This window comes from Tauraco erythrolophus, chromosome 12 (genome assembly GCF_009769465.1).
Source record: "Tauraco erythrolophus isolate bTauEry1 chromosome 12, bTauEry1.pri, whole genome shotgun sequence".
Lineage (NCBI taxonomy): Eukaryota > Metazoa > Chordata > Aves > Musophagiformes > Musophagidae > Tauraco > Tauraco erythrolophus.
Window position 1 is genome coordinate 20,656,985 of NC_141476.1, and position 15,129 is coordinate 20,672,113.

Sequence of the window (15,129 nt, forward strand, 5' to 3'; positions counted from 1 at the left end):
CATTTTAGAAATTAGTTAACCGCACTTCCTGTGTTTATTTAAAAAAATCGAGCATCTTTATTCATCATTTATAGGAAGTGACATTAAGCATGCCTCGATTCCCAAACATGCCCCCCAAAAGACCTGGTAAAGTCTGGTGTCTCTAGGACACTGAAAATATACTCTCTATCGAAAAGAGAAAGATAATGGCCATTTTTTCATATCATGTTCAGAATGAAAAAAAACACCTCTTTTATTTCCAAATGCCTGAAGCTTTGTATAGTGCAAGTGTATAAGAAGGCAAAACTTTTGATGCTTTTAAGGCACGCTACAAGAGAGCTCTGCAGCACAACCAGAACCTGTGGATGCTCTAGCAGTCAGTGACTTCAACTTTCCAGAATGTTGGACAATTTTCAGCAACCAAGAACTGTCAATACAAGCATGTTTCGTCACAGAGGAATGATCCAGACTGTCCTGCTGATCTGAGCTCTGTGTACATCTGGTATGCAGCTACAAGAAATGAGTCAGTGAAAAAACAGATGCTGCTCCCAAGAGATATTGGGATTAAATGATATTTTTGACTCTTATCGATACCTTTTTAAACAGCTTGCCAGATTCCCAAGTGTAAGCTACCAATCTACTGAAGACAATTTTCATTTCTTATTGCTCAGACACAAAAGAACTGTTCCAGCTACTCGGTGACTTTTTTGTTTCCACAGAAATCATGTTCATCCTATGGATATAAATGTTTTTATAAGAGTAATATTTCTTGAATATTTCTATATGTCTTATACTGTCAGCCATCTCCTTACCTTATGCACCAGAACTAAACTAATGGGAAACTGGTATATATTTCAAGGGAAAATTCTGTGTTATGAGATAACTCTCCTCTTCCATGTATTCTAGACAACTGTTGTAACTATTGGCTGTAAAAGAAAACATGCAAGTTTTACCATAAATAAGAGAAAGGCTAGAGAAATTCCTGGACTCATAACTAGCATTGTAGATGGGATTTTTCTTTGGACAATTTTGGAATATTTGGATATTCTTGGAATATTGGATATTATTCCAAAGAATAATTTCTTTGGACAAGTTGGAATATTAGTATTGACTTTCAGAAGAATATAGGCCTGGCAAAATATTTGTTCTTTTATTGATTTTTTTTTTCTTTTTACATGTGGGAAAGTCCTATGAAAATTATTCCTAGGATTTTGTATATCTGCAAAGAAGAAATCAAGCAAGGCATAAGATAGGTTGTGCTATTAAATCAAAGCAAATTCTTTAACAAGGAACACCAGATAGCGATCTTTTATTTCTTTCACACCTTTATGTTTCTTGGATGGTCAGGACAAGATAACTAATAGCCATTGAAATACCAGCTGGACAGGGCGGCTCCAAAGGGTTATGCCTTAACAATGCTATTTTACACACCTCCAGTTGCTCTTAGTGACAGGCTAAATCTCTGAACACCTAAAAGGGTGCTTTCATGGCCATGATAGTCTCCTTTGACATCGCCTGCAGACAAAACTGCCCTTAGGCATTGCTGTTTCTGAGTCAAGTTGGGGATGCAAAGACATTGGGACAACCCGGAGATAAGAGCATGCTCTTACCTGTGTTGTCACTCCTGTGGTGGCCCAGGCATTCTTCTGAGCCTCCAGGTCTCCAAGGTGTCATTGCGGTGACAATGCCATGCAGAAACAACAGGCTTTCAGGTCTGCCACTGTGGGAAACTGAAGTCACCTGAGTATTCAATGTCCTGGAATTCAGAGCCCTCTTGAGGTCTGAGATGCCAATTAGAAATGCAGATAATACAGAAGTTAGACATGGAAGTAGACAAACAAGCATTCCAGCATGAAATGCAGCTGAGCCTTGTGCCTTGCAGAGTATGGGTGAGGCAGGAGGCAGAGGCTGCTCTTCTAATAAATTAGTTCACTGTACTGGAATTTAATGAAATACCAGATTTACAGCTGGGAGTTGTTACCTTCTGTTGTTTCTGTAATGCTGTTAAATTTGGAAGCAAAGTTGTGTAGATGTGTGGGGCACATGGGGTGTGCAGCGAGCTGTCCTCGGCAACAATCAAGTTGGAGGGACAATTGGTAGGAAACTAGTAAAATCATGATGCAAATAGAATAGTTTAGCACCTTAGTTCTTACCAGGTTGGGGTTTCTCTTAATTGAGGTGCTAGTTTGTGTATTTGAATCCTGCCCTCAGGATATGCAGACTGGGAAGTGAATCCAAAGCCTCTGGTCTCTTTCCTGTATTCCTGTTGTCCCATGCTGAGTGAGGTAATGTTGAAGATGTCAACTGACAAGTCCATGATCCAAGTGAATTGCAGGCTCAGAAGACCGAAATCAGAGTTTGGAAATCAAAGACACTGTTTAAAAACCCACGAAGACTTGCACTTGGTTCAGTGCCCTTCCCACAACCACGCACGCCTACCTGCTATCTGAAAGGTGCATTCAGGCCTCTCGTTATCTCAGCTAGCACTGCAGAAAAGAGTGATTTTTGGATAATGTTTGTTTCTTTTTTAATGAGCATACACCCAGCCTGTAAGAGCGCACTCAGGATTATACAAACAGGGAAGTACGACAGTACTTTGGGGCTGCTAGTTTTGGACTCGTGCCAAGGCAATCAAGCTATCTCCCATGTTTTGGGGTAAGGAGTTCAGGAAAGTAAACCAGTCTCATAACGAGCGTTATTTCAGTCACGAAAAGCAGTCAGAGTGTGAAAGAATTCTTCCTCTGAGTCCCAGAAAGAACCTCAGTATGCTTTGCTCCAGCACCTGACTTTCAACATTGGCTGGCAACACAGAAACATACTACTAGTGTGGCTGTTGTATTGAAGCAGGTCCTGTTCCATTTTAACAGGGTGGTACTTGCCTAACAATTATGCCTGGGAAAATTAGCATTTAAATATGTGTAAAGTAATCTGAGCTATAGTGTTGGTCTCCAAAGGCAGCAATGAATAAACAAAACTTCAAGTATTTAGGTCCTTCTCCCCCTCAGCTCGCCATTCTCACAATGAATATAGCGCATTCATCCTGTCTGTAAGTAACATTAGCAGAAGGTAGGAGCGAACTGCCTAGCAACCCACAGAAATCCCAAAGAGAGGTGGAAAGGAAGTGATTTTCATGTAATTATTCACTTCTACAAAAGCTGTTGTCAGGTAGACACTGGAAACATAGCTGGTTTATTATTCGCCTAACCTACTTTTAATCTTTTGAGAATCACTACCATTAAAGAGAAGGGAAAAAAGAGCTTAATTCAGCCATTTTCTGCCTGGCCGTTTAAGTTGTGTTTTCCTGCTCTAATGAAGGCTCTGCTTTCAGAAGCTGTGTTGTTTAAAAACCCCTGGGTAGTAAACTTCAGAAACAAACTAAGACCTGTATCCAAAACTTAACTTTTTTTTTTTTCTACTTCTCCACAATACCCAGTTCATATTTTGTTTTGGTTTAGTTTCCTATTTAATGACATAACTACATTTCCCAGTGAGTTGAGAGAGTAACAAGATAATTTTTCTTTTTTTTTTTTTCTTTCTTTTTTTTTTCCCCAAGAAGGCATCTGGGGACAGGGGTCAGGGGCTAAAAAGCTTATTTACTTTAGGTGACACAGTTGGTGCCAGCGTGCTCGGATCCAGCAGGTTTTTTTTACTTTACTTTTCTGAACATGAGGACCCCAGTTTTGCCCTCAGCCACGATTCCTTGGAGTTGACTGAGGCTGCGTGGAGATAACTGGGGGATATTTTAGTACTATTCTTGCCATCTGGATAGGTCTAGAGGAGTTGTGTTTCACATGAAAAACATCATGCTAAACTCTTACATTGATTACTGACTGAACAAACAGTTGCCGCTTCCCAGTAGCCTGAGGACAGGCATGTTTTCAGTGAATAGTCTGATTTATATCCCTATTTTTCTACATCACATTTCTAGCACAGGTTCAATAAATGTGGACTTGATAAATTTAGACATTGAAATTTTCTTTTAAAGAAGTATATTTGATGGCATATAAGCATATCGGAAGTTATGTTGAACTGCTGTTGAAAGTATGTTTGTTGAGGCAGTGACTTTCACGATGGTTTATCGTGAAGGTCGTCGTGTAAGTTCTCAGAAGCTTTAACCTGTGTCTTTAGTTAAAGTAATGTTCTACTCAGAAAAGTTGCTTTAAAATTGTGTTGTAACAGTCTGGTTTGCTTTCTGGTTGTTCCAAGGTTTCCATTTCAAGTGAGAAGCTGTATTTTCCTAGTCAGCAAGAAGCTTTTCATTTTTCATTTTCTTTTCAGTTGTCTTTTTTAATTAACTCTGTTGAAAAGATTTGTAGATCAGAAAATCAGTCTTTTTTGTTATTTTATAGTCAAACATGAAAAACTATGCAGTTACAATAACTGTGTTGATTATGTAGGAAGATTAAAATAATAAACTTTATTCTTCCCTGTTTGATTTTCTCTGCAGGATTCACAGGAATAAGATATATTATCAGTGTACTGCTAGTCAGGGAAAGAGCAGAATGCGTGCAAGAAATTGATTTATTCACTCTGCATCTTCTAAGTGTTTGGGTTGTTTTTGAGAACAGAACAGTACTTTGAACTGAAATATGTATTTTGTGCAGTTGCACAGCACAGACGTTCAGCTGATTTTTGTGTTAGCTGCTATTGAAGAAAAGAAATTCGGTTGATTACGAAAGAGTGATTAGAGAATAAATGAAGACTGGTTAATTTTCTTTTCCATGCCTTTGAACAGAGATTTCAGTAGACAGCAGTGAATTGTCCAGAGTATAACCCTTTGCACTTTTTGCAACAGGATCTAAAACCACTGGATATTCCTGCTCAGCGTGGCCTCTGGGGCAGACGTGGGTGCTCCGGTCTCTTCTCCATCCATTTTACAAAGCATTCTGCATTGAAACTGAAAATATCCCAAATGGATCTCTGTCTTTTCTGGTGGGGTGTCATGCCAATGTGTAACATTCTTCACCTTGGTTAGCATATGAGGTACATAGGAAGTGTCAAAAAAAAAAACCCCACACATATATACCTATTGCCTTCTTTCCAATATATTATATACAGCATTCATACAGCAGTACACTTATCATCCTGCTGCTCTCTCCTGCTAGTATCAGCAATGCTATACCATGCCAAACATAATAGTTTGTGATGTAGCTGAATATTCTTCATAAAGAGAAAACTGGAAAAAAAATTACTTTAACTGGAATAAGACCAGAAGTAAAATGCCCAGTCCTCCACTACTGCCTATTTAATAATTTTTCTTAGGAGATACATTCATATACACATAAAAATGTAACTTGGAGTAGTGGAATGTAATAAATGGCAATTTAAGAAATATTCTGGGAATGATTCTTATAGTTGCACGTTAACCTACACTGCGTAGGCACACTTCAATCAGTGGAATAATTCTTAGTTTCCTATTGTCTTCAGAAGTTCATCTTAGTGATAATATTGTCATGTATTTGAGAGACTGGAAAAAATTATCTTGGAAGTAAAAAATGGTAAAGCTCACTGCCTTGGAATCTTCAGGCTACTTGGTATTTTCCTGTGGCAGTAGAGAGTATGTGCTCTATATTTTCTTAATATCAACGTGTTATTTTGAGTAGCAGAGTCCAGTGGCCCTGGAGCCCTGTTTGCTGCACCAGAGCAGTTACGGTCAGGAGCCTCTGCATGCGCAGGATTTGTGCATCAGCAAGTACGTCTGCAGGAAAAACATACCGCTGTGTATGAACATGATTTGTTTGGTTTACTACAGCTGAGTTATTCATGTTTGTTTCGTATGTACAATCACAGCTCTTTTTATTAGTGTCAATGTAAAAGGAAGGCCTGTTAGTCACGAGAGGAAAGAAAGGTTCCAGTCTGACCTTGAAACAACGTCAGAATATCTTAGTAGCCTCTGTCTGTCTGTCCAATTGTCTTCTGAATTGTGTTTGAAGGCTCACGGCACGAGCACCTGGTCTTTTTCTGTGGGGTTACAGCAGCAAGGTCAGCTTGGTTTTCTATTTCAGCTCCTACTCAGTCAGATGCATTAGCTAGTCACTGAAAGCAGTCTTTAATGGTGAACTGATAGAAAAGACAGACCCAGACTATCTGAGATGAAAGGATGGGGTGAAATAGGGACTTTGGCTTTTCCCAATGTCATTAGAAACGGCATTTTTTTTTAATCACATATTGCTCAGCGTATATTTTGGGTTTTCCTGCAGTTTTATGTCAGAAATATTCTGAGCTGTTGTAGCAGTGCTTGGACCTGTGGTTGGCATTGCCAAAGGCAGTCTCTTAAACACCTTAGTGTGATTCAGGTGGCAGGAGGAGAGGAAGGAAGCCCATGTTAGGACCACAGCTGGTAGTCTTTTGAAATGGTTTCATTCTCCAAAAGCTTCTATTATAATTAAACATGTTGTTAATTCCTTCACGTCTGGCAGGGGTACTCTTTAAGCCAGGTGGTACTTCAAAATTAAACCTGACATTCTTGCAGCTTCTTACAGTCCTGTCATGTCTAAACCTATATGGTAATGAAAGAATATACAGATCTTTTTCTTGAAAGACAAAGCTATGATCTTTATCCTGTCACCTTGTGTGAGTTCCATGACTGGTTTCAGTCTCCGTTTGCTGTCTATCTTCTCTTCCTTTTTCTACACTGCGTATGAATTTTGGTTTTATTTTTTTCTGATCTTGGTTTAGTGCCCTCGTTGTGGCCTCCTCCATGCGCTGAATTTGCTGACCTTTTACACTACATGGAATACCCAGGCAGCCCGCCTGCCTCCCAGCTGGCTCGGCTGTAAACCTCACTTTGCGGCCACAGGCTCACAAACCACGTGCTTTAGAAGCCAACTTGAAAATGCTAAACCTTGGGGTCTAGTACAGCTAGAGACGTTCTGTAGCTGACATGAATTTTCGATGTTTTCTGCACACTTCCCATATGTCGTGAGAGACACTGGCACATAAAAATTAAACCTGCCATGATATGTAGGACTTAACCTCAAGTAACGCTCCTACTTAAGTTTATTTGGCAACAGGTTGTTTTATTCAGGCATTCTTACTGTTTTAAAAATCTGCAACTATTCTATGCCTTTACCTTGAAATTTCATTTATTATATGCTGACAACAAAGGCTTTCTTTTAAAAATTCTTATTTGAAACCAAAAGCAAACTGCTTTTTAAAATATGAACGCTGGTGAGATTCATCAAAAAGTAATGAATAATTTAAATTAAAAGAAAACTCTAAAGTGATTGCTCATTCTCTGATAACAAAATGGGAAATAAATGACTATCAACATTTGGAACATCATGTTTTAAAGAACAAGTGCAGCATTTAACTGGCCTATGAGATCTCCCATATTCTCAGACAGAGTGCTTCATTATGGAATTATTAACCACTGCGTAGCTAAGGATGCTTTGAGCTTTGCAGCTGAAGTGGGTGTTCAGTCTCACTGTTAAGAATGAAAAAAAAGTGTGCATATTTATGAAAATACACCACTGGGATGCATATTTCAGCCTGTACTCAGACATCACCATGAAATTAATTCCCTTGATTTTGATGAAACACTCAAGGAAGCAAACTGAAGTGTCTGGGTACAAATATTAGCAGCCCTTAGATGTTTATTATCTCTAACAGATCTATTAACTGTAGAATACAGGAAAGTCCATCGAAAGGCAGATAAATGATATATACATTTTGTTTAATGAAAAATCCTCATAGTCCTTGATTGTTGTTCTACTTATGTATGGAGAAACAGTCATGTTGTGGTTTTTTTAGGTCAGCCATTACACTGAAAACTCTCTGAACTGTCTCCTGAAACCAAAATAGTATAATGATTTGGTACCATTAAGAAATCTGTGAAATATAATTTAGAAGATTGGAAAAAGAGAAAGGGTGACGTGTGTGTTTCTTAACATAAACAAATCTCTGAAACTGTAACACACAGGCACCTAAAGACTATGTTTAAGTCCAGACTAGTCTCAGGAGCCCACAGCTACCACCTCAGCATCCTTGTTGATTCTGTGAGTTCAGAGAGCAGTACCACTGGGAGGACATGATGGCAGCTCTCCTGCCACAGGTCAGGTGCAGCTCTTATGTCAGAGCCAGTTGTAATGACATTGGCAATACTGTTTTCCTGTTTGGTGTAAAGCCAGGATTCTTGCTCTATAGCACTTTATTCATTCCTGCTACTTTTCTTTGTGTGTAATTAGGCATATACTTAATCGTGTGGACACTGCCTGCTCTGTAAGCTTTGCTTTTCTTTTTTTTTTTGTTTAAATTCCATCGTATCTTTCAGGCCCATGTATGATCTTTCGTACTTAACGCCACAGTGACAACAGCACTGGTGTTACACAGTGGTTGTTCTCATCTGCTGGCTTGAAGTAGAGAAAAACCAACTCACCTTGCAATCACAGTACCCCTGTGAATCGGCAGCTGGAAGGCGCCTGTTCCTGCGTGCAGGTGCTTGTGAGGGTCTACAGGTACCCACACAACTCGGCGTAGAGACGGGCCTCTGAACGAGGAACGGGTATAGGGAGTGGTCGAGGTGAATTAGTGCTGTGCTGCACTGGGCCATTGCTAAAAAATCATATTCTCTTTTGTTTGCTTTTCCCATTTTCACCATTATTTGAGCAACAAAATGAAAAATTAAACCATAAACTGTTGCTTATGCCAAGAGCTTGTCTACCCAGCCCACAATGTAGGCTGACCAGGTCCTGCCTTCCTCCAGGGCCCAGGCCCAGTGTGAGATGCCTGGCTGGGGATTCGAACATATAACCTGCCATGAACAGAATTTGAGTATCGCGTTTTTAACAAACCTCTCCCTCTTTTGCTCAAAATGTCCTCAACTTGCATTTTAGGCAACTTGCGTTTTTCTTATAGACTAATATGCAGCGATATGCACGAGACAGAATAGTGAAATTTCACGAATAGCTTCCTAGCTGAGGTGTAAAATGAAGCTTTTCAAGTGACGAGAGAATATCTTTTTAAAACTACATATCTTTTAGGAGGATCAGACTGAAATTAACTACTTAATTTTCCCACGTTTTCCAGGCATGAAACAATTTTACACCTTTTGCATTACATTCAGTTGTTTTTGTGACTCTAAAAGCTTGTGGAAGTGCCAGCTAAAGTCAGTTTATCCTGGGATATGTTTCCTGCAGTCATAGGAGGATTCCATAATAGCTGCGTGATAGTGTACAGAAAACACAGAGCACAGAAAGTAAAGGGAAGGTAAAAAATTAGAAAAAAACCTGGAATCTAGTGATAGTTCTTCAGGTAAGCAATGTTCATTTTTACTCCATGCATTATGGAAATAATCAATGTCAACATAGAACAGGTCTTCCCCAAGGTCTCTGCTTTGTTCGGGTGCAGTATCAACTAAGCTCATTTCAGGAGAGTTGTGTAATATCCTTTTCACTCATTGCTTGGCCCTTTAAATATGCTGCATATTGTTCAGGCTCTGATCATCACAAAAAATGGCTCAGCCTTTCAAAGTGACTTATTTCTGCACTGTCCATGTGCTTCATAAACCTCAGTTATTTTGTTTTCCATGTATGGCAGGACCTCATCTCACTCATGTAAAGAGCTACGTAGTGAGAGATCAATCTCTCATTTTAGAGAGGCCATCAGTCATTTGGGGATTTTCAGTTTGAAGTTGACAGACCTGCCTTTTTATGCTGTTGGTTTTTTCACTTGTTCCAGGCACAGCTTTTATTCACCTTGGTTGCAACAGTGAATTCTCAGTTATTTTGTACTTCACGTTGGACATCTGTTAAATGAGGACGACACAGTTAATGAACATTTGAGAAAGGGTTGGTTTGAGTGATTTATGAACGTAACGTCACACAGAAACTTTATAGCAGAGACATTAAAAGAACCTAATTCTCCAGAGCAGTATTCTGTTGTCTTCTCTGCAGCACATCCCCCTCCTTCCTTCTTTATCCTCCTTCATTCATCACACGCACTACAATCACGGCAAGGGATCCTCCAGACAACAGGATCCTCTGCTTGACTAGCTCGATTCATCTCCCTAGGCAGAGAGATGAATAGTCATGGAAATGAAGATCGTATCCTAGACCTACACACACACGGAGGCCAAATTAAGGTTACCCAGGCAGACTCAGTATCCGGGTATTGCGAGCTTTTGGGAGCTGGACTTTGCAAAACAGCACTTTCAGTTTTTAGTAAAAAATGTTCTGTTTATTCTGTTCTGTGGAATTGGGTTTGTACCAATGTGAGTCAGTTATCAGCAGGACACAGTGGGCACCACTGCTTGTGAGCTAATGGTGGGAATCAGGAAAGTGAAGTGTGGGAAAGCCTCAAAACGGAGAGCAGGGCACAGACAGCTCTGCTCTCCCCCTTCCCACTCAGAAAAGGGAAAGTGGAGAAACTCAATCTCTCACTGTCGTGCCTCTTTTCTACTTGGAGAAAGCAGATGGCACCATAGAATTAAGGCTTTTTTACTTTGCCTTCTCCCTTTGGGAATAGAGCTTCATCATATGGGTTCATTGGACAGCCCCTTCTTCCTGACCAGCAAGACTTATTTCTGTGCAGGAGCTGGAGCAAGAGCTGTGCTGCTGTGTTCTGAGCTGGTGTTTGCATCCTTCTAGTTTGCCCGTACTGTTCCTAATGCAGAGCTGGGCCTAGCATGTCTAGAAAGCGGCTGTAACATGGGAGCAAAAATGTAAGCACAGTAGATATAAAGGTTCTGTCCTTTGGCATTTGGATTTTTTAAATATTAAGGTATAATAAACAAAGGTTTTGTGCTTCAATTTTGATCTTGTTTTGGCATGGAAACATTTTAAATATGAGATTAAAATAAGGAAAAACACTTAGGTCCATCTTTTAAAGTAGGAGCAAATAGGAGACTATAAAACATTTTCAGTCCTCGAATTTATGAATGCATACTACTGAATTGACTTCAGTATCACTAACCAAAGGATTTTCAAGGTACAAAGTCTTATAAACGATGAACAGGATGTTCTCTGGTACAGGTCCTTTCCTCTGGAATTTACTCATGCCAGAAACGCATCAAGCTCCATCTCATTTCAGAGAAAACGTACTCCTTTTGCCCCAGCCTTTCACCAGCTGCTGGCTCCAGCAGCCTTGGTTTGCAGCTTTCTGGCAGTGTTTTCTTTGTCTCTGTCCTTCAGAATTTCATTGTTCTGCAGAATCATGCTACGTTTATTCCATGTACTTGGAAAATGTTACAATTTCTAGTCTAAGCCAGACATTGCAAATTCAGCACCCTCAGAAATAATTTATAATGCTTTTGTTGCCATAAGCCAGATGGATGGCCCCTGGATTTGAGTGGTACCTATAAGAGCCCATCTGTACCCCTAGAAGTTTTAATGAGAACTTCCCCTGAGGTGCAGTTTATGACTGACCAATACTAGGTGTGACTCAGACTAATAAACAATTTGTGTACCTCAACAAATTCTCCAACCACAAATGAGTACTGCAGTCTGACACTAAATGCCGTTTCAGAAACCTGAAATTGCAATATGAATGGTCATCGCAAATTGAATGTCACTGGTTCTCTGAGCATACAACCCAAAAGAAGCTACACTGACTCTAATATTCCATTCAGTAAACAAAATTATTTCTTCCTTCCTATTTAAACATTAGCCATAAGTTCTAATGGAATTTGTAGACTGACGTCATATAGTGCAACAAGAACAAAGGGCTCTTCATTCTGATTCAACTTACAGAGTGTGTGAACATTTGCTTACAGAACATGTTTCTCATAGAGTATTTGCCACTTTTGATGTTGAAACACCATCAGATGTCACAGTCTTTAGAGTTGTTTTCGTTGAGGGAAATAATATCCTGGCCAGAATTTTACCTGTTTTTCTAACTAGGTACAGGGCACCTTCAGAGGGATGTGCTCTCTGCTTCTCTTCTCAAGCAGCCCTGGAGTTTCTCACTTCAGAGTACAATTCCTCTTTGCCCCATTTCCACTGTTCCTTGCTGTCCAAGGAATAATCAGGCTTCTGTGGAGCTGGCGTATGCCAACAGGAAAGGCCATTGCTCATCTGAGTGCTGGACAACGCACTGCAGTAATCCACTGTGCGAAAACTGCAATGGAAGGAAACAGCAGATTCTGCCCGTGCCCATCCAGCTTCCTCCCTCTTGTTTCTGCTGAAGAAGAACGTGCATTTTCAGTTGACCTATGCTACTTGCAGCTTTCTGGGAGCTTCTGATCTTGTTAAAGAGCCTGTCTGTCAAAAGGCTTTCTCTGTGCAGTTTTTTTCCTTACCAAGTGGTGAAACTTGGAGATGTAATCAGCTGTAGCTTATTCAGGATGACAGCAATGAAACCATTTAAGCCACTGATGCAAATCAAATGTGATCTTAATGTTATTCCTAAACAGAAACATTCTGAACAACTCCAGAGACCAAGGTCTCACTTGATCACATGTAAAACAAATACATCCCCTTCATACATTCTGAGTATCTGACCAGTACTATTCTTAGTCGTGAAATCATTACCTGCATTACCTCTCTCCTGTCTCAGAGTAGCTAATGGCTACACAGCTCTTGCCTCTGGTTATCAGTCAGGGTTTTGTTGCTTCTCCAAAAAGCACTTTGGTTGCTCTGCTTTAAAAAACTTACAGAGCTCATTTATCCCAGGAAAGCAGGAGTCAGGATTTATTGGACTGGAAAGAAGAGTGCAGCTGTGTGGATGTGGGTTGTTCACGCAGCTCTCATGGCAAAATCAGGAGTTGAAAGCGTATATTGACCTCCAGTAATAACACACCCAGACTCTAGTCGAATGAAACAAACTGGTTTGTTGGACTATTTTTAAAGTAAAAAAAATCACGTTACATTAATGCTCTGAGATTGCAGTGAGGAGAATAATCTCATTGTGTCAGCTCATGCTTCCATTTTTTTTTTTTTTCTGTGATTTGGAATTTAGTATTTGCATCACTTTAGGATATAAAGTGACCATAATGATATTATGAAGCTGCATATTTGTTCTACAGAACTTTTATTTGTTAATTGTACAGTGACCAGAACAACCATATCCTGGTGCCTAATTGGGCCTGTTAAGTATTGCTAAAAACCTCCTTTCCCTGGATAAGTTGCCTCCTCTCTTTTCCCACCTTAATTTGTATATTATCTATGAACAGCATGTTTTGTCTTTACAGTATTTTTTCACACTGGATTTTGGAATTTGAATAAATAATAATCTAGTAAGAAGGAGATAAATGCAGATGACTCTATTCAGGTTGTAACACTTTATAAAGTTAATAAAACCATTAAGGAATTTATACCAGGTGAGGTTCTTCTCCAGAAAGTCCATCTCTCTTTCTACTTAGATTAGCTTGAACCCATAAAGACCAGCTGAGTTACTCCTTGTTTGTACCACTGGGATGGAGAGAGGAATTTAACTCACAGCACTTTTTTTTTTTTAAGGCTATGGTTTATAAAAGGTTTGCCAGACCCTGCACAGTTCTCTCTGCACGTCTGCAGTCAATATATGCATAAAAGTGATTCCTTCTTGACCTTTTTTAATTATTCGATTTTTTTTTTTTTTGTCTTCAGGTGTGGGTGGATGCTGGTACACAGATATTTTTCTCTTACGCGATCTGCTTGGGGTGCTTGACAGCCCTGGGAAGTTACAACAACTATAATAATAACTGCTACAGGTAATATCTTCCACACTTTATTTTTTACTTTTATTTTCAGTGATGAAGTGTCCACATACTTAGCTTCACTCGGAAGTACTTCCCTTTTCCTTTAGTTGTTTGCATGAGTAACCATAAGCACATGCACATGTTTTTGTAGAACAGAGATCTGTAACATTTCTTATAATTGTTTCCGAGGAACTCTTTTCCAAAATTTGGTGTTTTCATCCCCTTTGATCATATCTGACCCTCACACAGCCACAAGCCACTCAGTACACACAGGTATACATGATTGCATGTATAATATACAGAATTTCATACATGTATAACAGCATGTGTGTGCCATATTTGATTGTATAACATGTATCTGCTTTAAAAAAAAAAATCCTACCAAAAAATTGTTATTAAAACTCACCTGAGTATGGTCCATGCCCTGAATGTCATTTTTCCCCATAGTTTCCTGGCTCCTGGCTAGAGCACAGTAGAAATGGACAGTATTTCATTGCTTATCTTTATAGAAATCAGTAAGGAAATGGCTAGTGACTTCAGTAGGTTTTAATTTTTCCTGAATCCATGTCAGAAGGATATGACTCACACAAAATCCTCATTCCATTTTACTGGCAAGGGCAGGAATATGAGCAATACTTTTTTCTTCTGGCATCAGTAGTTATTGAATTAGTTTTCCTACTATTCAGCAGCCTTTCATACAAGACAGTAAATGGATTGTACTGACTCCATTATCATCTCCAGACAGAGAATTAAAATTTCATTTTTCTATAAAGAAAATAACACAGTCCAAAAGCAAAAGAACTCCAAACACACCACTCCCAAAACCCCAGAAGTGTAAGTATTAAATTACAGTTTTACTTGGAGAGTTCAGGAGATAGTTTTGGGAAATGCCGCCTTCTTTCAATGTCTTAGCAACAATTTGCTCTTCTGTCAGAGAAACACCAAATAGTAGGACCTTCCAGACAATGAGGGAATTCGGATGCTAGAAACCACAGAGGCACGAATGTATCCACCAGCTGAACGTCTGCAAAGCTGTCCAGTGACAGTTAAGGGTACTTTGCCATCTAAACATGCAAAGTAAGCTGGCAGCAATGTAAGTCACTCTTTGCTTGGCCAAAATTCCAAATGTTTTGCTGCATAAAGTAGTGTAAGTCCCCTACAATCTTCAATGCTGATTGACACTATTTTCAGAATCACGACAAAGATGCCCCAACAGAGGGTAATGAACACCCCTACAGAACAGTGGGTAACAACAGTTTTCCCTAATTAGCATAACTGATGCATTAACAAAGGTGCTACTCCTTTTCTTTCTTTTTTTTATTTTTATTTTTATTTCTTTCCAGTTGCATCCTATCTAGAAACTATTCTGTCACTACCTCAAAGACCACAGTAATCTTTTTACTGCGGTTTTGTAACCCATTACAAAAAGCAGGATGCATGATCGGAGAGCTTACGTAATTTTCCTTCTTTTTCTCTAACCCTAGCAGCATAGTATGTAAAAAAACCACCAGCAGCTCTCCTTTAAAGCTCCTGAG

General features: G+C 39.4%; 1 protein-coding gene across 1 annotated transcript in view; it reads left to right on the forward strand.

Moving 5' to 3' along the window:
- Nucleotides 1-15,129, forward strand: part of SLC6A11 (solute carrier family 6 member 11) — a 104,020-nt gene that overhangs the window by 71,003 nt on the left and 17,888 nt on the right. The window contains exon 7 of the mRNA XM_009988626.2: nucleotides 13,503-13,606. Within this exon, the coding sequence (XP_009986928.1) occupies nucleotides 13,503-13,606 (104 nt within the window). The remainder of the gene's footprint in view (nucleotides 1-13,502; nucleotides 13,607-15,129) is intronic.